A 26169-nucleotide genomic window follows, 5' to 3' on the forward strand; every position below is an offset into this window, starting at 1 on the left:
CTTTTCTGTCCCATTACCTACTTCTGTCTTTTTGTGTCATGTTTTGGGAGATTTCTCCCATTCTATTCTAACCTTTTGTTCAATTTTTAATTTTGGCAGTTATCTTTTAATATATAAGAGCTTGTTTTTTTTGGTTATTCTGTATTCATATAAAGATATAATATCTTCTTAAATTTATCTATCTAGTAACTAACGTTATTTAGAAAGATATCTTCCCTACTCTAAGTTATTTATTTTCTCTCTCAGGTCAATTTATCAATTTGCTTGTCTTTTATATCTTGGTTTTTCTTATTTATGTTGCTGATTCTCAAATATTTTGTGAACCTATTTTGCCCATTTCTGTTTAAGAAAGCTGTTGGAGGGACACCTGTGTGGCTTAGTGGTTGAGCATCTGCCTTTGGCTCAGGTCGTGATCCTGGGGTCCTGAGATTGAGTCCTGCATCAGGCTCCCTGTGGAGAGCCTGCTTCTTTCTCTGCCTGTGTCCCTGTCTCTCTCTGTGTATCTCTCATGAATAAATAAATAAAATCTTTAAAAAAATAAAAGAGAGAGAGAGAGAGAGAGAAATCTGTTGGAGCCAATGCTGTAAATTTGCTTTTCTATTTGGCATCTTCCCTGAATGGGCAATCTGTTGAAGAGCTCTGTGTGGATGTACCAGTGGATGATAGAGGCTCCCCAAATACTATAATAAAGAGAGATTTATGTGGGAGGGCCATTAGGGCTACTGTTACCTTATATGGCATCTTGCGTACATTAGAAAAATATATCCTCCACACATAGGGCTTGTCTTAGTGTATAGTGTTTCTGTTCAAGAGAAAGTCATCCCTTCATCTGGGCAACATAGCCCAATGCCAGGATGCATGGTTTGGTCAGTAGAATTCAGATTTTATTTTAGCCCATATTTTTCCCCTTGGTTAAGCAACTTGGCCTGTCTGCAGACTGTACCTGTGTACCTGGTACCCCTGTTCCTGGTGTCTCACTCTCCATCTCAGCTTTTGCCTGGGAATTCAGTGGGTTTCTTTAAAGAGTTATCAGGTTGGGGCATAAAAGTAAAAGCTGAGCTCTCTGTGCTCTTAATTCAGAATCAAGGAGAGATATAGGTGTTTCCAGACAGACCTTGTATTATTAACTCGTGCATCTGTAGCCCCATCCTTACTTCCTCTCCAGAATGTAGACAGACAGATGGGCTCTCTACTTCTCTGAGCCACTTTGTAATTCAAAGAGATTCTAAGCTACAGCTTTCTCTTTAATCTATCTACCCTTCCAGCTACAAGAAATATTTTTAAACCTGATGTGCCCCCAGTGCCCACTGACTCCCCCACTTTTTTTTTTTTTTTACTTTTATGAGTTTCTTTCTTTTTGTAATTCTGTACTTTTAGTTCAGTGGGTTTTCAGTAGTAGACAAAGGCAAATATAGGTAAATATATATATATATATCTTCATTCCCTGATTTTGAACTGGAACCTTCTAGTTTTGAACTGAAAAAAAAAAAATAAGTCTAAGCACATACACACACTTTGATCATATTACTTTCTTCCCCCACCCACCCCCCGTGATTATCTAACACTTTATTTTATAATGTTTTTTTTTTTTTTATCAGAATCCTAGTTCGGTTCATATATTACAGTTAGCAGATATGTCTCAAGTCTTTTAATCTGTAGATGTCTACTCCCCTCCCGCCCCACAACAACACCCTCTTGCAGTTTTTGTTGTTGAAGAAGCCAGGTCATCTCGCATGAGGCATCTCCTGAAATTTTGGTGATTATGTCCCTGGGAGGTTGTTTAACATGATCCTCTCTGTCTTTTATTTCCTTTAATTGGTGGTAAGATCTAGAAACCTAATCAGATTTGAGTTCCATTTTTTGACCAGAATATTTTATGGGCAGGAGTCTGTGCCTCTATCAGAGGCACGTAATGTCTGACTATCTCTTTTTGGGGGACCCTAGGAGCCGTGAATAGTCATAGCCTAGGGACTTAGAAAACAGTAACACACTATCATTTCATCTTCTTGGATAAGCTGGAATACTTAAAGAAAACTGGTTCTCATCAACTCTTTGGTTACTCTAAGATATAATTTGTAAAGGAAAGGCAGGAGAATACTTAATTATTTTCCTTTATTTACTAGTTTTCATAGTTCTTACTCTAAAACCTTTCATGGATTCATGTTACTTACAGGGTAAAGTCAATGCTGTTCTATAGTCTGGTTGCAAGTTTCTTTCCAGATACACCTATTACACTACTGCATCAGCTCGCTGCTTCTAAAAACATGGTGCTGAGACATTGCTTCTCTTCCTAGCTTGCACATCAGGATTATTTCTGTCATGTCTAAAATGGAGATAATATTTCATTTGTAGGACTTTTTTTTGGTGAGGATTAGCTGAGATAATGCATGTAAATATACTTTGAGCACTATAACGTGTGCTACAACTATTAGTTACTTTATTCTAAAAAGTTCTATGAATTTGTGTACTACCCATTATATTTTATTCTAAACTCCATGATGGAATGAGGAAAGTGTTCAAAATAATTGTTCATGATATAGTATTTTCATATCTTTAATATTTACACTTTTATTTATGTCATCTAATTTAGAAATTAAAAGTTATAACTTAAACAATTTCAAGATAAAAAGGTTGTAGAATATTTTATGGTACCTAAATAAGTGTCAACTTATTTAACAAATACTGTATTAATTTATGCTTCTTTAAATAATACCTCTCCTGTGAATTAACTCTTTAAGAAAAGTAGGGTTTTTTTTTTTTGTCAATGGGTTTGTTTGCACTTAATCATATTGCTATTTTTTCAGCACATTTTTGGATTATTAAATTGCTTATAATCCATTGAAGATGTGATAATAGTATTTGATCTCTTTCAGTGAAATTGTGTGTTTGGAACCTTTAATTATGTATTGGCTCTAATTTTTTTCCCCCTATCTTTCTTTAATTTAGCATGCCAGAGGGTATTGGTGGATCTTTTGGTATCTTTGATGAGCTCAAGAACATGTTCAGAAGAGCTAACCCTTCTTTTGAGAATATTTCTGGAGAAATCTCCTTGTACAGTAAATATACTATAATTTAAAATGTTTTCACTGATACCTAATAGAATATTTTAAAAAAATGATTTGGAAGTCACCAAGATCTCTCTTGTAATATGGAAGTTATTATGCAGTCAATTCCATGTTGTTATGTGCAAAGTTCTCAATCATTTTATTATTTGCACGTACTTAACTTTTTCACTTCTGTTTTGGCTAACCAGATATCATTGGGTTTATAGTCCCATTGCCTCATCCCACCCCTAGTTGTTGTGCTTAAGAAATGCTAAACAATTTTAATTTCTAAAGAACTTAATTATGAGTAGTTTACACCATTTGAAGGATTATCCTTTTTTAAGAAAATTACTATCTACCCTTCAAGTATTTTCTATCACTTCTTTCCATTGGTGTAGCTTAGTGACTTTTCGACTCTTTGCTGAGAAACTCATTTTTATAACCAAATCTTGACTAGAAGCATAAGCAAATAAAACAGAAAAGCTTAGAGCTACTTTCTTTGAAGCAAGGCCGAATGTTCCTGAGCCCTGCCCATATCACCACCTTATTCCAGCTCTGTGGAACACGAGGTTAAAAATCACTAAAGTAGACACTTGATAACTGACTATATATATTGAATGTTTCTTTTACTTTTCTTGAGTGCAGTTCTCATTATCATCATCAACATTAGCTGTTATTTTATGCGTAGGGCATACACTGTGTAGGGCATTGGACTAGGTTTCTCTTTTCTACTTGTCTCTTAGGTATTACTTTTCTCTTTAATTAAATGCTCATTTCCTCTCTTATCTTTTCTACAGTTCTGCATTTCAGTTTAACCCCAAATTTTTAATTAATGAATAAAACCTAAAAACTCTTATTTTGGTTTACCAAAAACAGATGAAAGAAAATTTATTTGATTAGGGAAGAGTCATGTAGAATAAGTTGGAAAGTAGTTAAGCCACTCAATGTTATGAAGCCAGTCATGCTATAAATATCATTTGAAATCTGGAGAATTTTTAAGGTCTCTGGTTCTTTTTTTTTTTTTAATTTTTATTTATTTATGTATGATAGTCACAGAGAGAGAGAGAGAGAGAGGCAGAGACACAGGCGAGGGAAAAGCAGGCTTCATGCACCGGGAGCCCGATGTGGGATTCGATCCCGGGTCTCTAGGATCGCGCCCTGGGCCAAAGGCAGGCTCTAAACCGCTGCGCCACCCAGGGATCCCAAGGTCTCTGGTTCTATCCCTCACTTAAAAATAATTGAGAGAAGTAACTATAGCTTACTTGAAAATAAACCTCTTTCTTTAGTAGAAATGATACCAGGTATAATTATTGTATTTAATTTCTAATACTTAAAACCAATTCATAACTTTTAGGCTTGTACCAAAAAAAACCCCACCTAAATCTAAAATTAACCACAAGAGAGTATATATTTTAAGAATAAAATCTCCATATCTTATGAGCATTTTAATGCTATGTTGGATATGAAAGTATATAACTAGGAATGCTGATATGTTTGTGGGTGAGCTTGTACCTTCATTTATAACCTGAATTCCAAAATTATTATGTACTTTGTACATATTACATACATGATCGTCACATTTATTTGTTTTTCGTTTTCTCTAGGAAGTTCTTCTTGTGGGTATTCTGAAAATTATTGAAAGCGACATTATAATGAGCCCTTCACAGTACCTAACCTTTCCCTTACTGCATACTCCAAATTTAAGCAATGGCGTCTCATCACAGAAGTGTCCTGGGATTCTAAACAGTAAGGCCCTGGGATTATTAAGAAGAGCGCGGAGTTCTCGGAGCAGGAAGGAGGCGGACAATGGGAGTCTCCCGCAGCAGCTGCTTTCCTCCTGGCACATTGCTCCAATCCACTTGCCTTTGTTGGGGCAGAACTGCTGGCCTCACCTGTCAGAAGGCTTCAGTGTCTCTCTGTGGTTTAACATGGAGTGCATCCAGGAAGCTGAGAGCATCATGGAGAAAGGAAAGAAGATCAAGAAAAGAAATAAATCCTTAGTTTTACAGGACAGTAGTTTGGACAGAACAGGTATCATGTTCCTATTATCTGTTACCTCTTATGCTTTTTTCAGACAGCATTTTGGGTTGAGCTGTAAGAATACAGTGACATTCTCATGTGCTCTGAGCATGTTCTTCTCCCTAAGTGCCTTAGTGATGGCAGGCCCTGACTTACCAAAGCCTGGGTTGTCAGATAGCTTTGAAAACTTCATTTTCTTCTGTATTTTTTGCTTTGGGGTGAGGGGTGAGGGTTCTATGGTGGCAGGACCACCACATATACAACTTCCTGGGGGTCATCAGCCCCATTTCCTGACTTTTTCCTGTTCCTGTTACTGGATTAGGGTGATTCCTGATGTTAGAGAAGGAGAAGATGCAACCCTAAGGCCACTTTTCCATCTTCCTGTTTGCTACACCCCAGCCCCCGTGAGCCCCACTTCATCTCCTTTCTCTCTTGTAGCTCACCTCTCCTCCTTGTGCCTCATCCTACCTCAGTGCCCCCTCCTGGTTCCTGTCACAGCATGTCTGGATGTGTCAGCCTTTCTTCAGAGTTAGAATCCTTCCCATTCCAGTGCCTTCTATGATCACTTTTATGCTTCCATTAAGCTGTGCCTCATTCCTCATATGATGAGGGCAGGAAGAACCTGTTTGCTAAAAAGCAGGTTATCGTGGTGAGAAGTAATACAGGGCTAATTAATAGAGGCCATGGGGTGAATGAAATGACTAGAGGAGACAGACGGTTAGGGGTTTATGGTTATTGGGAGGTCCCGGCTTCAGGAGCTCTTAATTGCACAGAGCTTACATGCCTCACTGGCACCCTGCTACAGAGCACTATGCCTTCAGGGCAGGTTCTCCACCACTGACTCACACAGATAGAAAGGAAAGACCTTAATGACACTCTCAAGACCAAAGAGTAGGAAATGTCACCTCATATCCACAGGTAGAGCTCTGGATCCACTCCTCCAGACGCATTTCCATGTTCTCAGCATAGCATACTTAGGTACTTTTGTGGGTTAGCCTAGAAAGCCAAACTTTTTTTGAAATGAGGTAGTTATAGCATTTTCTTTTATGAATTGAATTTTGCCATCTAAGAATTGATAGCCCCAAAGCAACACATATGTGATCCTGTTGATGATGCTGTCTCATGTGCATTGAGTGCTCTCTCTATGGGCATCACTTTGCTCTACTATTTCTACATATGTTTTTAACCCTCACAACTACTCAGTAAGGTAAGTGCTCATACTGTCCATATTTGTAGATGAAATTATACAGCATGACCAACTTATATAGCTGGTAAGTGATGGAAAGGGATTTAAATTCACCTATATTTAATTCCAGAGCTCAAATGCCACCACTACACTATAAACAGTACAGACTGCTTTCTTGTATTTAAGTGGGGGTGATCACAATGTAAACAGGCTCTAATAAAATGAAATAAGTATACATAGTGACCTGAGAAAAGTCAGTATTGGGAAGTTTTTAAAATTTTTATTATAAAAATATGTTAGAAAACATGTATTTTAGAAAGAGGACCCTACATAAATATTTAAAAAGAACATTTAAAAAATAGTATATATCCCAAAATTATGAAGGGAACAATGAAGAAAATATTATAGTGATAATGCATCCTTTGCCATTAAACCAACTTTGTGACATTAAGCAAGTTCTTGAACCTCTCAGCACCTCAATTCTATCACCCTCTAAATGGAGACAATAAAATTTACCTCATAAGATTGTTATGCGCATTAAATTAAGAAATATTTGACGTATTCCTACCTAACAGCACCTGCGTACACATGCTTTTTGTTCTAGTCTTTTATTTGTGCAAAGTCAGTTTTGACATAGAAACATTAGTGTCATATCAGCCATGAATTCTCTATACATCTCATTATCTTTTGCAACAGTTCTCCAAATAATGAATTTAACTCTTCCTTTTAAAGACTACAATTGTTTAGGAGGTGTATTCTGAAAAATTGATAGGGTTTATAACTGTTGAAAAATGGCAACAAATAGCATAGGCATATAGCTGCCTAATAACTGATAGTGTTCGTCTTCTCAGAAAGTCTGAGCCCTCAGATGTGCACCTTCATTAACATAGCTTTACGTAAAGTCACGCAGCATAGTAGCAGGAAGTGTGGGTGGCTTGAGGATTCAGCTCACTATACATACTTAGATGGTGCTAGAATTAGCTGGATAAGAAACCAAGTCAGGATGAATAACCAGACAGTCCAAAGCATACAGCATTTCCTTAGCACACCTTAGAGAAACATTTTAGAGTTTTAGACTCACTTAGCAATTATATTCAAAGATGACTCATCAGGGAGCCTACACAGGAATATATTTAAACACCACAATTTTTCTAAAATAAATTTTTAAAAATCATGCTATTGTAATAATTATAGGATGATTGGAGTAGAGTATGTGACAATGTGTGCTCCCTGGGCTGGGGTCCATAATGTCAGAGTGACCCAATCCAATCAATAAAAGAATTGTGGCACAGATTGTAATAGGTCACTGCAGTGACATCACAGCAGTCTGTTCATTCCCCCAATTAGCCCTCAGTTGTCATGTATTTTGAAACTTTAATAAAACTTCTAATGCCTTCAATTACTGTTTTCACTCCTGGAGCTTTTTTGGAGTTAACATCAGAACTTTGGGAATATTGTTTGAAACAGGTCAGGTTCTGACATCCAGGTAAATAATTTACTACAAATGAACAACCACACTTTGTGTTCTTTTAAATTCACTTTTCTACTCGGTTTTTATCAACTGCTTTACTGATTATTCTAACATCTTTTTACCATAGAAAACAACAGACCAGAATGTGCAGAGTACACAAATCCTGGTGAAAGGCTCATAGAAGAAGGATGTATTCACATGATTTCATTGGGATCCAAAGCGCTGATGATCCAAGTGTGGGCTGATCCCCACAATGGCACTTTTATCTTTCGGTATTGATTATCCTCAACTGCCCATGAATAGATCATGTATTTAAATAATCTATGTGAGACATTAATGTGAAATCTGCTAATAAATATCACTACAGCAAATCGTAAAAATAGTATTTAAAAAGAAGATACAGGGGATCCCTGGGTGGCTCATCAGTTCGGCTCCTGACTTTGGCCCAGGGCGCGGTCCTGGAGACCCTGGATCGAGTCCCGCGTCGGGCTCCCAGCATGGAGCCTGCTTGTCCTTCTGCCTGTGTCTCTGCCTCTCTCTCTTTCTCTATGTCTATCATAAATAAATAAATAAATAAATAAATAAATAAATAAATAAATAAATAAATAAAACATTCTAATAGTTATTAATACCACCTTTGTAACAATATATTATTCATTCCAAAAATCTGTAACTGAACTCTAAAGTAGATTATGTTAATTCTCAGATTTTAGACCAAATACTTGCTGAGGTATTATTTATGGAAGTATTCTGTTAGATTGCAATTACCTTAAGATGTTATTATCAGACAGCTGTTTTCCCTGCAGATTATGTATTTAATAGGCATTATCTGATCAACTTCAGTTCTTACAATCTTGTCTTTTTTTTCCTACCTCCTTTGTTAACTAGTGTAGATACAAATCTTTTACTTATATTGAGTATGAATAGTATGATACTATTTTTATAAAACTTTAAACCAAAATATGTTATTTAGGTGATACATGCTTTTTGTTGTAAATGTACTTGGTACTTTATATACATCCTATCTTAATTCTCTCAGTAGTCCTTCCAAGTGGGATAGACCTCTAGTACATCCTGGCATTTAGACATTTATGTACAACATGTATTAATTTTTGTATGAACCAACTATTACATTTTAATGTCTAAAAGAGCAATGACTGTAGAAATAGTAACAATAAAGGGTTTTTTTGCAAATTGAATTTTGAAAATTAATGCCTAAATTATTAGCACCAGCAAATGAGCATCATCTCATGAATTGAGGTAAATACTATAAGAAAATAACTAAGCATATTTTATGGTATAAAACAAAGACCTACTGACTTTTCAGGTTAGTTTAAAAGTAGAACTGCTTTTTAATCTCATTTAAATATCTAGAATTATTGTTGTTATACATTTATTAAATGCTGAGATCAGAAATTTCATGTTTTCAGCCTATACTTTTTCTCTTTTTTTATAGTATGTGCATGGATTCAAATGATGATATGAAAGCTGTTTTACTGGCACAGGTTGAATCGCAGGAGAATATTTTCGTCCCAAGCAAATGGCAGCATTTAGTCCTTACCTACTTACAGCAGTCCCAAGGGAAAAAGAATAACCATGGGAAAATCTCCATATGGATTTCTGGGCAGAGGTTTGAAACATTTTTAGTAAACACTAACTTCAGTTACATTTTTAAGTTTAGTCTGTCATAGCTTCTGAGATATGTTACAGAAAACTATAGATAAAATGTCCTGTATGTTAATGCAAGAATCTGTGTCAGAGTTGGATATTTTTTCCTATTTATCACTTTAACACAAAATTAATTTCCCATACTAGTAACTATTGAAAATTAACATTTGGGTTTGGGGGAACATGCAGAAATCTGGACATTTAGACATTTATGTAGAATATATGTTACATCAAGGAACAGAACCTATAATTTGGTCCTTCATGTCTATACATTTATAAGATGAATCACAAGAAATTATTTCAATTAATTGACTAAACGGGCTAATACCTAATTTTTTTAAGGCTAATACCTAAATTAAGTCAGATTTCAAAAGAAGTTAGAATGACTAGAGAAAAATATAAGCCAGTGTGTCAGGTGATAGTTTGAGATAGGGTCCTAGAAATGTACCAGGTGATAGATTCAGGTATAACACTGTGTGATGTTTACCGACCAGGAGAATTGTGGGTCAAGTTAATAAGAAATATTTTCTGGAATATCTTAATGTAAAATTTAACCCCAAGAGACCTATCTTGGATTTGTAAGAGTTGGGAAGTAATTTATGAATGAAATAACATGAAAGCGGATACAGAATTGGAAACTGGTATAGCATGGAATGGGATCAAGCTGGCTCGAAGAAAGATCCTAAGTTGAATAATGAGAAAGAAAAACGAATGGATATGGTAAAGCTACCTGATAGGCAAGTTTTGAATTTCAAGATGAGGCATCTAGAATGTAAGGAATGGACTATAAAATATTGCATACCTGCTATGTTAAAGATCTTTTGCTAGGTGCATTATAAACATTACCTCCTAATTCTCTCAAATATCCCTTGAAGTAGATTAGACCACAGAAACAATATATGCCTTAGCGTAGATGAACCTATTTTTAGTCATTCATTTGTTCATCCATTAAATCTATATTGAGGAATTACTGTGTACCCACCATGTGCTGTAGTGGGCCTGAGGGAAATGGTAAACAAGACTCAAGACTCAAGTTCCATGCCTTTTTGGAACTCACAGTCTAATGGGGAAGCAGCAACAAGCAAACAGTTAAATGAATATATACAAATTATGACAAATATTGTGGAGATAAAACAGATCCCTAGACAGAAAATAACTGGTTTTCTATTTAAGAGGTGGATCAGGAAAGGCCTCTTTGGACAAGGATTATTTATGAGACCTCAAGGGGAGATGGAGCATGCTCTGAACAGAGGGGAGGAAAGGCTTGTGAAAACGAAGGGAAGGCTGTGTGCTGGGTCATTGCTGAAAGGGAGGCTATCAAGTTAATGGCTTCCAGCTGTCCAGCCTTAATGCTAGAGGAAGGCAGAGGAGATGGGGTCTGTGAATGACCTGGAGTAGTCAGTCCCTAGTATCTGCCACAGGAAAGAACAGGCTTTGGAAAAGAAATCAAGACTTCAGTTTTTGTGTATTCATTTTTAAAATACATGGAAATATGCCATTGAAGCTTCTGTATTCCAAATAAAATATTTTCTGAGACAGCCAATTAGTAAATTTTTTTCAGAACCTTGCGTGAGATCTGTTGGAGTTGGGGATAGGGCTGGAATAGTGAACCTCTTTCTCTTGGACTCTTTTCGCATTTCTTGAGCTCTCAACATGTGCCCGGCACTGTATTCAACACCTTACACAGATTACCTCATTTGGTCCTCCTGATAACACTAGGAAGTAGGCATATTGTTTTCTCTATTTTACATAGGAGAAAGTTGAGACCCAAAGTGGGGTAAAGTCATGTCACAAGAATGGAATACACCGGAAACTTGAACCCAGATACAACCCATGTTTTAGAACCGGAAGATTTATTGCCCCACAGCTTTTTTTTTCTGAATCAGACCACCTGACAGCTATAGGAGTCATAAACTATTAGACTTGTTCAGAGTGAGAGTTTAGATTGTTCATTGTAGACAGTTAGTGAGCATAGCCACTGAATTCACATAATTCTACATTACTTTGAAGGAATTTATTTTTACCATTTGGGACAAAGTAATGATTTAATTTGTTAATAGAACAATGAGCAAGTGACCAAGGACAAATACATTATTCCTTTGATTAAAATTTGGTACTATCTTTATCACTTTCTGAACTAATAGAATAATTTCTATAACACATTTCAAGAGAATGTTTTTAATAATACATAATGACACTTAAAAACAAATTATTAGTAGTTTATGTTGTTATTTAATGATGAGCACACAAATCTGGTAGAAATACATGGCACATAGTAGCTATTTAATATTTATCAAATTCATCTTGTAAAGCATTCTTTACCCTTAAAAACTATATTAAGTCATACTGCCAATAGGTGGCAGTAGTGCTTCAGTCATGGCCATATATTTGGTTCAAGAAAGATGCTGGTAATAGAAATGATCTTACTCTAATGTTGTATATCAGTTATAACTCAATTTTAAAAAGTTGTCTCATATCTTTATCAGAAAATATTTCTTTAAAAGAAATGTATATGTTAAATATGAAACAGAAAGCCTTAGGGAAGAGATTTTAAATAAATAAATATACCAATGTAGAATTTCTCATTAAGGGATCCCTGGGTGGTGCAGCGGTTTGGCGCCTGCCTTTGGCCCAGGGCGCGATCCTGGAGACCCGGGATCAAATCCCACATTGGGCTCCCGGTGCATGGAGCCTGCTTCTCCCTCTGCCTGTGTCTCTGCCTCTCTCTCTCTCTCTTTGACTATCATAAAAAAAAAAAAAATTAGAATTTCTCATTAAGAGCTAACCATGTCAGCATATTCTGTCTATCTTATTTATAAACTTTACAAGTTACCTTAATTATCTTACTTTGTAGCTTAAAATATTCACCAAATAGGGATAGAACTTAGCATACTATACTTCCAACTAGATAATGAAGTCCTCTTGTCATGTGTGTCTCTCTTTGAGAAAACATTTGAAGGATTTTTTTTTTTTTTTTTTTTTTGCCATTTGGTACAAAGTAATGATTTCTTTTGTTAATAGAGCAATGAGCAAGTGACCAAGGACAAATATATTATTCCTTTGATTTAAATTTGATACTATCTTTATCACTTTCTGAACTAATAGAATAATTCCCATCACCAGCTCTGTGATACCAAACCAAGACTGTTCAAGAATTTCCCATTATTAAACATTCATACTTTTGAAATACTCTTAAGTCACTGAAATAATTGATTTAACTTTGTTTTTAATGCAGGAAGCCTGATGTTTCTTTGGATTTTGTGCTTCCAAGAAGAACAAGTCTATCATCTGATAGCAATAAAACATTTTGCATGATTGGCCATTGTTTATCATCCCAAGAAGAGTTTTTACAGTTGGCTGGAAAATGGGACCTGGGAAATTTACTCCTCTTCAATGGTATATTTTTCTCCTTTGAAGAACTTCTAAATTTTTCTTTCAGATAACAAGTTATTAAACTAGTAAATTATCCAGGATAATTTAGATATTAATCCCTCTTCCTTCACTTAAGTAAGTACTATACTACTTAGATGCCAGGATGCACTTTTAAAATATTTTAACATTTTTATATTGGAGATGTTTCTTACAATTGATATATACATTTAATGTAGGGATGTACGTCATACTCCAACCCCTCTCCTCCAAAAAGAAAGCTTATATTAAGTCAATTTTATTTTATAATCCTGGGAAATGCAGTATTATGACAAATAAACTTAGAATGGTTGTCTCTCTTAAAATTTTAGGGTATTCTATAAAAATAATAAATTTTAGAGAAAATATGTTTAAAAATATATATATATATCACTAAACCTGACACATAATAACATCCAGGCAGTGCTTATTGAATATATAAATGGATGGAGGGAATAGAGACATCAATCCACATTTATTTTAAAAAGAAATTTACTGATTATAGTTTCCATTTACTTAAAAAAAAAAAAAGGCAGAACAAAACCAAAATAGCTGTTTTCTATTTAAGGAACAAATAGAAATTTTGATTTTATTTTATCACAAGCTTCATAGTTAACTTTGTATATTCATTTTCCATCCATAGTTGGCATAGGTTATTTGCTAATGAAACCAGATTGGAATTTGAGGCTTTATCAATTTTATTGAGATAAAAGAATCTGGCAAAATAAATTAATTCTTGATTTCTTGCTTTTTATGAAAAATTCTGCTTGGGTGTCTGGATGGCTCAGTTAGTTAAGCATCAGCCTTCAGCTCAGGTTATGATCCTGGGATGGATCAACATCACAGCATCGGGCTTACTGCTTAGCACGGAGTCTGCTTCTCCCCCAGCTGCCTCTTCCCCAGTTCGTACTCTCAAATAAATAAATGTAAAGTCTTAAAACATTCTGACTGGAGTGATCTAAATAAGTAAGCTTATTTTTCTGCTATTCAGGAGCTAAGATTGATTCACAAGAGGCCTTTTATCTATATGCTTGTGGACCCAACCACACATCTATAATGCCATGCAGATATGGCAAGCCTGTGAATGACTACTCCAAATATATTAATAAAGAAATTTTGCAATGTGAACAAATAAGAGAACTTTTTATGACCAAGAAAGAAGTGGACATTGGCCTCTTAATTGTAAGTTTTCATTTTATGGTTTTTAACTTTATAGTAACTGATAATAGATGTTCATTAAATATGTAATTAGCTATCAATTAAATCTCTAAAGTTTCTCTTCTTCTTTCTCAACATCTTTGTTCCTTAAAACTCAGTTTTTTCTTTAAAAAAATTTAAATACTCAAAATTTTTTCAGGTTTCAAATTTTCATCCCCTTTTCCTTAGAACTATATTTCTATACTAAGTATTGGTTTAGTTTACATCTCCTGATCATATAAGAAAAATGTTTATGATATAGTGAAAATATAACATATGTTAGCCTAAACAATATTGCTCATTACATTTCATTTCCATATTTATAAGTTAATACTAACTTTTACTTATAATATTGGTCTTAATTACATATATTCAGATTTTAGAATATTTGTTTAATATCAGTAACAGTCAGGAATTGGCTTTCAAAATATTGCTAACTCTGCTTATATGAGACTCTCAGACTGTTTTTTATACAATATTGTAATATTTTGTTCTAGAATATAATTTAGGAACTTGTGGTGGATATTTTTCATTATAGCAACTAGAAAGCTGAGCCTTCATAATCTTAGAAGATCTACTAAAAACTGGTAGATCTGGCCATGAAACTGTGTTCCTCCTTCTCTTGCTTCTTATAAGAGGTACAGTTATATGTCAGAGATAGTTTTTACTTGAAGGAAACTATTGGTTTGGAATGTATTTTGTTGTTGTTGTTGTTAATGAGATGTGTATTTCATATTTTTAAAATTATACTTTAAAGCTGTAACATTTGATTAAGGGAAAGGAGAAATTCTAGCATAGATATTTTGTAAAACACAATCTTAAATGGTGTTAAATATATATCTATAAAGTGGATAGAGAATAGATACCTATGGAATTTAGCTAATGATCTGACACTTTGCATATATGATCTTTTTCTCCCTAGAAAGTATTTAAAAATGAGGATTGAAGGCATTTGGGCCATCTACTATGATTGAGTGGTGGCCAGAGGTGCTAAGTGTTCCATACTACAAGGGCAGTATTATGCAGCAAAGAATTATCCCACCCTAAATGTCTCACCATTGAGAAAACATGCTTTAGGGAAATGTTTCTCAAACCTGAGCGTGCATCAGAATCACCCAGAGGACTTATTAAAACAAATTGATGGGCCAGTGTTTTGGATTCAGTAGGTTCTGAAGTGTGGCCCTGGAATTTGCATTTTTAACAAATACTAGATGATGTTGATGCTGCTGGTTCAGGACCACACACTGAGAATCCATGCTTTAGGGAGACCAGGGAGTTCACACAACTAGTGTTTGTTCAAATAATAATTTTAACTCTAGGTTTTGGTTAATCATTTGTTTTTACACATACATAAAATTTCCCTAATACTTTTATTTTGCTTGAAAAGAATATAGGTTATATAAGTCGCAAAATTTAACATAAATTATCACAAATGAAAATTCTAAGGGTTTGATGTGAAAACTCTAGAAAGCAAATTTTTAAAGCCTGATTTAGTAACTTGGGGATTATGAGGTCATGAGCTAAAGTCTGGCAAGGCACTGGTGTCAGGTGGGATTGTCTTACATAGATGACCATTTTGTCAGCTTTCTGATGAAAACTATTGCAGGTTTAAGTTTTTGTTTTGCCCAGCATAATCATATACAATAGACTGTGTAGTCATGCTAGTTGGTATGCAAATATACTACATGATGTCTAGGTAAAACTTTTAATATCATCATGGTTGAAAATGATCAGAGCCCCCACAGTTTCTATGAGAAGACACTGACACAGTACATGATTTTCCTAAGCCTGAGCAACTCACCTAAAGTTAGAACCTGATGGAAACTACTCTCTGTGGGGAGAAATATTGAAAATTCCTTTGTTTTAGTTAGGAATGATGATAGCCTGGGATTTTATTCTAGTAGAAAGATCTGGCTCACAGTCACTCTTAAATGAGTAGCCAGCCTGTGAACAAATTTAAAGCAAAAATTTTGAATGCATTGACCCAGAGTTCCTATCTCATAAGGTTGTAATGATTGGTTAATATTTGTAAGTGCAAGCAACAAAGCCTGGTATGTAATGAATGTGGTATGAGACTCAGCTGTTCTTAGCAAAAGTAAGTATAATTTCATGTTTATTCTAAAATGATTAAAGCCGGAATCTTTCTCAGCCTTGACAAAGTTTATACTATTGGTCACTGCTAATTGAAATGGATCTTTGCCACCTTGCCTCTCATGTTCATCTTTGTTTAGTGTAGTGTCTGTCAAAAAAAAATTGTTCGGCACCTTTTCAGTTTGAAATATATATTTGCTGGTTGATAACTTACTTTTTAAATTTTATTTAGTGACTAAAGGAAAATATTTGTGTTTCAGGAAAGTCTTTCAGTTGTATATACAACCAACTGTCCTGCTCAGTATACCATCTATGAGCCAGTTATTAGACTTAAAGGTCAGATGAAAACCCAACTCTCTCAAAGACCCTTCAGCTCCAAAGAAGTTCAGAGCATCTTGTTAGAACCTCATCATCTAAAGAATCTACGGCCTACTGAATGTAAAACTATTCAAGGCATTCTGCACGAGATTGGTGGAACTGGTATATTTGTTTTTCTCTTTGCTAGGGTAAGAATCACTGACTATAGTTTTACCTGAAGAGAAACTACTTCTTTAATACTGATAAATTTCAGTGTTTTTTTTTTAATTACAAAACCATTTATACCTCAATTATCATAAACTTTAAGAAAAAAAAATCACATGTTGTTTAGGTTGTCATTAAGTTCTCTGCCACAAACGGTGAAAATTCTTTTAATTGTGGAGATTTTAGAAGTTTTCTATTATCCAGAAATGTAATTAGAACAATTAAATATTAAATGCACAAGATTTCATGGGGTGCCTGGCTGACTCAGTGAATAGAGTGTGCAACTCTTGATCTTGGGGTTATGAGTTCAAGTGCCACATTGGGTAGGTATTACATTTAAATCAGTCATTCAATGTACAAGATTTAAATTGTCAATAAGAAAAATTACATGTTATAGTAATGAAAAGAAGAAAGGTGTTCTTTGAACAAGATTGAGCATGTTCAAGATGGTATGGCCATAGACAAGGAATATATTCTTCTTTTTTTAAAATATTCATTTGAAAGAGAAAGAGTGGGGGGGAGGAGCAGAGGAAGAAGGAGAGAGAATCTTAGACTCCTTGCTGAGCACAGAGTCTGACACAGGGCTCCATCTCATAACTCTGAGACCATGACCTGAGCCAAAACCAAGAGTTAGACACTTAAACCGACTGCGTCACTCAGGAGCCTTAGTAATGTAGTCTTTAAAATAATGGTTGTGAAACTTGTTTTTCCCAAGCTTACAGATACATGGAAAAAAACAAGAGTCCGCAAATAAGTACAACAAATAATTTGAGTTTGTTTGAAGTCATTTTTAAAATATATTTTCTTTATTTTATTTGAGAGAGAGAGAGAGAATGAGCAGGAGGAGGGCAGAGGGACAAGCTGATTTTCTGCTCAGTGAGGAGCTGCACCTGGGGCCAATCCCAGAACCCTGAGATCATGACCTGAGCTAAAGCCAAATGCTCAACCGACTGAGCCACACAGGCACCCCTGTTTAAAGGATTTTTCCTTAATGTTTATTTTATATTTATTTGAGAGAGGATGAATGGGAGGAAGAGCAGAGGGAGAAGAAGACTCCCCGCTGAGCAGGGAGCAGGACCTGGGGCTCTATCCCAGGACCCTGGGACCATGACCCAAGCCAGAGGCAGACACTTAACTGACTGAGCCACCCAGGCACCCCTATTTGAAGTTTTTCTAAAAGAGAAGGAGAAATATTGTTTGACTGTTATGAGTACTGTATTAGAAATAACTCTTCAATTATCTGTTCTACTTAGTCGTCTTAGAGCAGGGACAATAAATAACTTGCCTGACATAGACAATCAATAAGTATATACTATTTACAGGGATTGCTGAAATCCTAAATAGGGAATACAAATGTACTAATCATCCCTCCTTCCTCAAGGCCCATATCCTTGTTTAATTAAAGCAGCCTTGGTCTTCTTTCATCCTCAGAATTTTATTCCTAAGTGTAATTTCTGCAGCATTCTCAAATTTTCAGTCTTCCTAACTGGCTTGCTTTCTTCAATTGGACGACCACTTTTGATTGATTTTGCAGCAAGGAGTGCATCAGTGTCTGATACTACCATTACTGTTCTTATAAATATTTTGTCAGCATTGATTTGCCATACTCTAAGCTGTTTTTCTCTTTTCTTCTTCCTTTTTCAATTTTTTTTGCATCCAATATCTAGTTAATTTTCCCATAGTATTTTAAAATTAAAAGCTCTTTGTCTAACTCTTTATCAACATTTTGTAATCAACTGTTATAGCTTTGTATAATTTCAAAATATACATTTTGTTACTGAATGTAATTTTGTTATGATTACTATTACCCAGTGACTAGATCCTAGAGACAATGATTAATATTTTGTTTTGCCAACATTTAGGATCTTGCCAATAAGACTTCTAAAGTATGTTGTCATGCTTAAAACTTATAAACTTTCTTCACTATTTTTCCTCCTCCCCTACAAAAATAAAATTTGGTCTCCTTAAAAACCTTGCATACATAGCCTGCATTTTGATCCGAATCTCTACCATACAGTCAAATAGGCAACCTGCAGCCTCCTAGCTGTACCAGGAATTTCTAGCTTTAGACCCTTACCCTATGACACCTGGGTGGCTCAGTGATTGAGTGTTTGCCTTTGGCTCAGGTCGTGACCTTGGGGTCCTGGGATGAGTCCCATTTTGGGCTCCCCATGGGGAGCCTGTTTCTCCCTCTGCCTATGTCTCTGCCTCTCTGTGTGTGTCTCTCATGAATAAATAAATAAAATCTTTAAAAAAAATAAAAATAAAAATAAACCCTTAACCTTCTACAGTCTCTTGCTCCCGGCTACCTGCCATTCCTACTTTCTAGTGTTTTGCTGTCTTTCCAGACCATCTTCTCTCCATTGAGGCTTCCCTAACCTAAGCAAAGTAGAGTCAGAAATAGTTTCTGTGCCCTTATGACACTCATATCTCATTCTTTTTTGTCTGTAATGATAATAAGGTGTATGTTTCTCATACATAGCAGTGGTCAGAAAGCATTGGTTTAATTGAAATACAGGGCAAATCTATGGTTTTCATACATAAAGCTTATCTTTTGACTAGATAGTAGGCCCCATTGGGGGCAAGTATCATGCCTTTTACTTCTTTGCTATCTTCCACAGCATGTAATGTAGAGCTGATTTGTTGATGGACCAGTAAAAAACCTGAGGCATTTTGCTGGCATTTCAGATCACTAATGGAATGCTTCTGACTTAGACAGTTTTAAATGTTATTTCAGCTCATTTATAGTATATTTAAGAGACTAAGGATCATGGGATTTATGTCTTTCATTTTTGTTTATAATGCTTAAATAATGACAAGCAAAGTGTGAGCAAAAAAAATAGTTTGCAAATAAAACTGATAGATTGATGTTATATAATAGTCAATAATCATACATGTTAATTTTTTTAATAAATTAAAAAAAATATTTGTTTAGGTTGTGGAACTCAGTAGCCGTGAAGAAACCCAAGCATTAGCACTGAGAGTTATACTCTCATTAACTAAATACAACCAACAGAGAATACATGAATTAGAAAATTGTAATGGACTTTCTATGATTCATCAGGTGTTGATTAAACAAAAATGCATTGTTGGCTTTCATGTTTTGAAGGTATGTCCTCATAATATTTATTCTTACAGTTTCATATGCAATGATACTTCTTTCTTCATTAGTCTTCCAACAATAAACTTTTATGTTTCAGTTATTCCTGAAGAAAACGAAGGAAACTCAACAGTGTATATTTGATACACTGTTGTGTATTAAACACTTCTGGTTTTCTTCATCATTTACATAATTACATTTTTTCTTGTTTAAAGCATTTTAAAAGAGTAAGAAAAAAAATTTGGATCTGGATAAACTGGAGCTGTGTCTTAGAGCTGGCCCCTCATTCCATAGATTGATGAGATTAAGACCCACAGAGACACTGTTTTTTTGCCTCAGCTCCCCCTTATGGAAGATAACTCAGTTCTCTTGACACCTACTACTATGCCCCTTCCAGTGGGCAATGCTGCAAGAGAGTTAGCTTTCCAAAGCTGTATTAGTTTTTATTTTGATCCAGCTATCATCATATATTTAAAATTTCTAACTAAGAGCATTTGGTAATGTTGTGAAACTATTTGTCTCTGAGGGTACTAGTAGTAAGGCAAAAGACTATGTCTCCACCCGTCCCTTCATTCCCCAACTCCTTAAACTATTAAGATCCATACATTTATGGCATGAATCTTTAGTACTCTTTGGAAAAAGTGTTTAAAGTCTAACATATTCATTGAACTTAAAAAATAAGAATATAAAAATAAATAAAAATAAAAAATAAAATGTTTATTTCACCTATATTACTGAATAGTCATTTACAAATATTTGGAAGTTTGTATTTTTCTAATTTGAATTGTTTTGCAAAACAAATTAAGGATACTTTGTGAAATGTTGAATTATCACTAATTTTCCTTTGAATTTAATGTAATGACTGCTAAGATTGAAAGCTTAATGTTTCTGTTGAATTTTTGGATTAATCAATTATTAACGCATCCTGTATTAATGCTAATTTTCCATAGACACTTCTTGAAGGTTGCTGTGATGAAGATATTATTCATGTCAATGAGAATGGAGAGTTTAAGTTGGATGTAGAGTCTAATGCTATAATCCAAGATGTTAAACTGCTAGAGGAGCTGTTGCTTGACTGGAAGATATGGAATAAAGCCAAGGCATGCATTTTTATTTATTTTTTAAGATTTATTTGTTTATCGGAGAAAGAGAAAGTGTGCATGCATGTGTGAGTGGTAGTAGGGGCAGAGGGAGGGGGGATGGAGAGAATCTAAGCAGACTTCTTGCTGAGTCCAAAGCCAGACATGGGACTTACTCTCATGACCCTGAGATCATGACCTGAGCCAAAATCAAGAGTTGGTTGCTGAACCAACTGAGCCACCTAGATGCCCCCATATGCTTTTTATTTTTAATGGTAAAAAACATATGCCATAAATTACCCTCTTAACAATTTTTAAGTGCACAGTATAGTACTAACTATATACACTCTGTTGTACAGCAGATATCTAGAACATTTTCATCTTGCTTTCCTGAAACTATACCCATTGAACATATTCCCCCTATTTCTCCTGCCCCCTCACTCCGCAGTCCCTGGCCACATACTACTTTCCGTTTCTATGAGTTTGATTACTTTAGATATGTCATAGAAGTGTAATCATTCAGTATTTGTCTTTGTGATTGGCTTATTTCACTTAGTATATGTCCTCAATGTTTATTTGTATTGAAGTAAATGACAAGATTTCTTTCTTTTGTAACAGTAAATAATACCCATTGTGTGTATATACCACATTTCCTTTATCCTTTCTTCTATCAATAGATATTTACGTTGCTTCTAGATATGGATGTTGTGAATAGCACTGTAATGGACATGAGTATGTAAATGCTTCCTTGAGGTCCTATTTTCAATTCTTTTGGATATATACCCAGAAGTGGGATTGTTGAATCATAGTAATTCTATTTTCAATTTTTTAAGGAACCTCTACACTATTTTCCATAAGAACTCCACCATTTTATAATCCCACATTGTATAAGGTATAAGGATTCGAATTTCTCCACATCCTTGCCAACAATTGTTATTTTCTGGTTTTCTGATAGTGGCCATCTATTGGGTATAAAGTGATATTCTATTGTGATTTTGATTTGCATTTCCCCAATATTTTGTGATGATGAGCATCTTTTCACGTACTTGTTGGCCATTTGTATAAGTTCTTTGCCCATTTTTAAAATGGATTGATTTTTTTTTTGTTATTGATTTGTAGAAGTCCTCAATATATTCTAGATATTAATCCCTCATCTGATATGTGTTTGCATATGTTTTCTCCCATTCCATAGGTTCAACCATTCCATAGGTTGGTTGTTTCCTTTGCTGCACAGACAGATATGTGCTTTTAAATATTCATCTCATCATTCTTCTGGAGAAGAGAACAAACTTACTACTTTAGTGTAATGTTAATTATAAATGGCAATGTGGAGATTATTTTCTGTGCAGGTTTTTGAACATCCATGGTAATGCTGAGCTGGAAGATTAGGATCAGAACTTAGGATAACTGGATATAGCTAAAGTAGTACTAGAAATAGCTAGAGCAGGCTAGAGAACATGGGGCTCATTCAAATCAAGTGAGAATTTGCATTTACCATAAACTCTCAAAAAGGATTCTGCTAAGAGTCTAGAGACTCTTAGACTAGAGTCTTAGTCTAGAGACTTACTAGACAGTCAAGTCAAGGAGAGGGAAAAATGTACACACTTCTGAGTAGGGCAGTCAAGTTGCCCAGGAGTCATAGAGCTGAATTAGGACAAGGCTATGAAATCTTGGCTTCATTATAGGCATAAGTTGAGGAACATAGTTGATCTTAGGCACAGCATCTCAACCCAACTGGGTGGACGCACTGGTCTCAGCCAGGGAATGGATACAGGCTATTTCCTTTCTGCCCTAGTTTTTCTGGGGGGCAAGAGGTTGTTTGTTTATTTTTTTTTAAGTGGGCTCCATGCTTAGGATGGAGCACGTCGCATGGCTTGAACTCTGAGATCAAGACCTGAGCCAAGATAAGAGTTGGACACTCAGCTGAGCCACCCAGGCCCCCAGGCCCTAGTTTTAAGCAATCTTCATTGTATGGGCTCATATAAACTTCTTAGTTCTAGATCATCTAGAGTTAGATAGCAGCATTACCATCAAACATAAAGACCAAAGTATATACCTTTCAGATTTTTTAAAAAATCAGTTATTCCTAAATTTGGCAATACTCCCTGAAAATTTACTCATTATTAAAATGAGTTGAGATATGCTGAAAGAAACCTGTGTAATCTATTATTAATAAAGATAAATTTTGATCAAGCATGCTAGAGGAATGACAGAATTATTTTTCTAATCTTCTATTTGTATAAAATGTATTGTTATATGAAAGTATAATCTTGGGGGATCCCTGGGTGGCTCGGCAGTTTAGCGCCTGCCTTTGGCCCAGGGCGTGATCCTGGAGACCTAGGATCGAGTCCTGCATCGGGCTCCAGACATGGAGCCTGCTTCTCCCTCTGCCTGTGTCTCTGCCTCTCTCTCTCTCTCTCACTCTCTCTGTCTATCATGAATAAATAAATAAAATCTTTTTTAAAATTCTAAAAAAAAATTAAAAAGAAAGTTTAATCTTGGGACATGTGGTTGACTAAGCGGTTGAGTGTCTGTCTTCGGCTGAGGGCGTGATCCCGGAGTCCAGGGATCAAGTCCCACATTAGGCTCCCTGCGAGGAGCCTGCTTCTCCCTCTGCCTATGTCTCTGCCTCTCTCTGTCTCTCTCTGTCTCTCATGAATAAATAAATAAAATCTTTTTTTTTTAAAAAAGTATAATCTTCCAGTTGTAAAATAAATAAGCCATAGGGATATAAGATACAACGTAGGGAATATAGTTGATAATATGGTATAAACAACTTTGGTTTTTTTTTTTTTTTGGTATAAACAACTTTGTATAGTGACAGATGATAACTGCATTTCTTGTGATTTCTACACTCCATAATGTGTATAAATATTGAATCTCACTAAGTGTGGTATACCTGAAATAAATATAATATTGTATGTCAATTATGCTTCAAAAGAAAAAAAAGCAATTAAAGAATATGCAGCCACACATGGGGGAAGATATTATAGTATTGTGTTAGGCAGCTAACTGAACTATTGCTTCTGGACTTTATGGTGCTTATCAATTTCTAAAACTTTTTAGTTTGTCGTTATTTCTTTTCTCATTCTGAATAAACTCTCTCTTTTAGAATAAAAAATATGTGTGTGCACAAAAATATGAATAATGTGTGAAGAAAAAGAAAATGTACAGTTATAGCAGATGTAAACAAACAAAGGCAGTATAAATATAAGTGTACAGTAAACAGCTCAGTTGTAGATTGGAAGATTGAACCTAACTGGTCAACAGTCGTTTTAGTATTTCAAAAGAGGATACTACTTTGGGGTTGTTGATTAAAAACAAAACATTTTTTGTTGAATTCAGTAGTGTTACACACAAATACTTCTGTGAGTTCGAAATAAGATTTTCTCTCCTAATAATTTTTAACTGAGTTTGTCTTCTGTTTTCAGTCATTTCCTTACTTTGCCACTATTCTATTTGGTACTCTTTTTCATACCTGAATCAAGTTTTCATACTTGGGCTGCCTTGTGCTCCATTTCTCATATGCCTTTTTCTTCTAGGGCATCTTGACCCCTATCTTATGAAGAGAAAGACCTTGGGTGTAATAGTATGATTAAGTCTGTCAGTTCCCTGGCCTTTTCATTGTTCATTACCTTCCAAGGAGAAATAGGAAGACCTGTAGCCCAAGCCAGTTAATTTTGTCTTTTGTGAATAGCTTTGCTGATAGGTCATTTGGAATAATAAAATGAGGCAAAGATTATTTTTCAGTATTAGTTATCTATAGAAGATTCCCCCTTCTTCATTATTAAGGGTAATTTAAGATTGATTCCACATGGGAAAATCATTTTTAAGACACCTTAAAAGGAAGTCTGAAGATACACAGTAATTATGCACAGAATTCTGTTATTTGGACTTAAAAGTAAATCAATCCCAAAATGCAGAATTTTCTCATTGTCAGTGAGTTTTTTTCAGTTTAGTACAATCTTTTCTAAAATAATTTAATTAAATGCTGTATACATAATTATAGAAGTTTATGCATTTTTAATAGAAGTTTATACATTTTTAATAAGGCTCTGAAAACAATTTGTAAGTTGATAACAGGTGTTTGTATCAAATAAATTCCTCAAGATAATTCATCTATTGAAAATACTATACATTATAAAACATTTGGTACATTAATGTACCAAAGCACCTAATACAATATTGCATTCAACATAAGTATCTAGAAATGAGTTATTGACAAAAAACATTAGTGTGGAGTAAATTTTAAGATTTACTTTTTCAGATGAATTTAATCTTTGGCCATGAATATACCCACAATGTTAGATTGCTTTATGTCTTCTAAAAAGCAGGTAACATGTCTTTTAGGAACCATGTGCTGATTTGCGTGTGTTTTATTTTCTCAGCAAGGAGCTTGGGAAACACTGCTGGCGGCTCTCGAAGTCCTCATCAGAGCAGATCACCACCAGCAGGTCTTTAATATTAAGCAATTACTGAAAGCCCGAGTGGTCCATCACTTTCTACTCACATGTCAGGTTTTGCAGGTACTTTTCATGTAACTTTACTTTGGGAGATATTTTCCACAGTTATTTGTTTAACAACTCAGTGCCGTGAACTCAGATTTTTGTGGGACTTTCAGTGGAGTTTTTGTCTTCTCCATCTTCCCTAATCTCCCAGATTGTTTCTTCTCAACTCCCACCTCCTACAGCTTGACCTTCATACTGTCATTCCTAGCTCAATTACAAAAGAACAACAACTATTGTATACCTACAATGCCTCTTTATGCTGGGTTATAATAATAATTTTGTAATCTCTTAAATATCAACAATAGCAAATTTTAACTTGTTGCAAGCTTTGCTAACTGAAACTCATTCCACATTCCTTAAATAACAAGCAAATATATTTTGTCTTAATAAGCATATATTTGCCAAAGATCTATTATATGCACTAGAATTAGCGTATAGAAAATATATCCAAAATGTTATGTTAAGGGCAGCCCTGGTGGCTCAGCGGTTTAAGGCCACTTTCAGCCCAGGGTGTGGTCCTGGAGACCCGGGATCAAGTCCCACGTCAGGTTCCCTGCATGGAATGGAGCCTGCTTCTCCCTCTGCCTGTGTCTGTGCCCCTCTCTCTCTCTCTCTCTGTGTGTGTGTCTCTCATGAATAAATAAATAAATAAATATTTTTAAAATGTTATATTAAAAAATGACACCTCAACAGTAGTGTCTGTGCTATGGCCTGGCTTCTAGTTAATTTTTTTGCTCTGCCTTCACTGATATTCTTTTACAACCTTGGTTGGCATATGAGAATATTTTTCAAGGTCATTTGTTTTGTCAGTGAGGCATCTAGTAGAACTTTATCAAGTCAGAGAAGTTCAGATGTTCCCTGGGAGCAGTAATATTT

The 26169-nt window shown here is 35.1% G+C and overlaps 1 protein-coding gene across 4 annotated transcripts in view; it reads left to right on the forward strand.

Annotated features, from left to right (window-relative positions):
* LYST (lysosomal trafficking regulator) overlaps positions 1 to 26169 on the forward strand; it is a 174811-nt gene that overhangs the window by 54172 nt on the left and 94470 nt on the right. For all 4 annotated transcript variants that reach the window (XR_012001060.1, XM_026008722.2, XM_026008723.2 and 1 more), the window contains exons 11-20: positions 2947 to 3056; positions 4649 to 5075; positions 7848 to 7992; positions 9177 to 9350; positions 12624 to 12784; positions 13788 to 13978; positions 16345 to 16590; positions 19542 to 19715; positions 20657 to 20806; positions 25174 to 25311. Coding sequence is in view for 3 of the 4 variants with exons in the window: in XM_026008722.2 (XP_025864507.2) it covers positions 2947 to 3056; positions 4649 to 5075; positions 7848 to 7992; positions 9177 to 9350; positions 12624 to 12784; positions 13788 to 13978; positions 16345 to 16590; positions 19542 to 19715; positions 20657 to 20806; positions 25174 to 25311 (1916 nt within the window). In the remaining variant the exon portion in view is untranslated. The remainder of the gene's footprint in view (positions 1 to 2946; positions 3057 to 4648; positions 5076 to 7847; positions 7993 to 9176; positions 9351 to 12623; positions 12785 to 13787; positions 13979 to 16344; positions 16591 to 19541; positions 19716 to 20656; positions 20807 to 25173; positions 25312 to 26169) is intronic.

Source organism: Vulpes vulpes, chromosome 4, assembly GCF_048418805.1.
Source record: "Vulpes vulpes isolate BD-2025 chromosome 4, VulVul3, whole genome shotgun sequence".
Classification (NCBI taxonomy): domain Eukaryota; kingdom Metazoa; phylum Chordata; class Mammalia; order Carnivora; family Canidae; genus Vulpes; species Vulpes vulpes.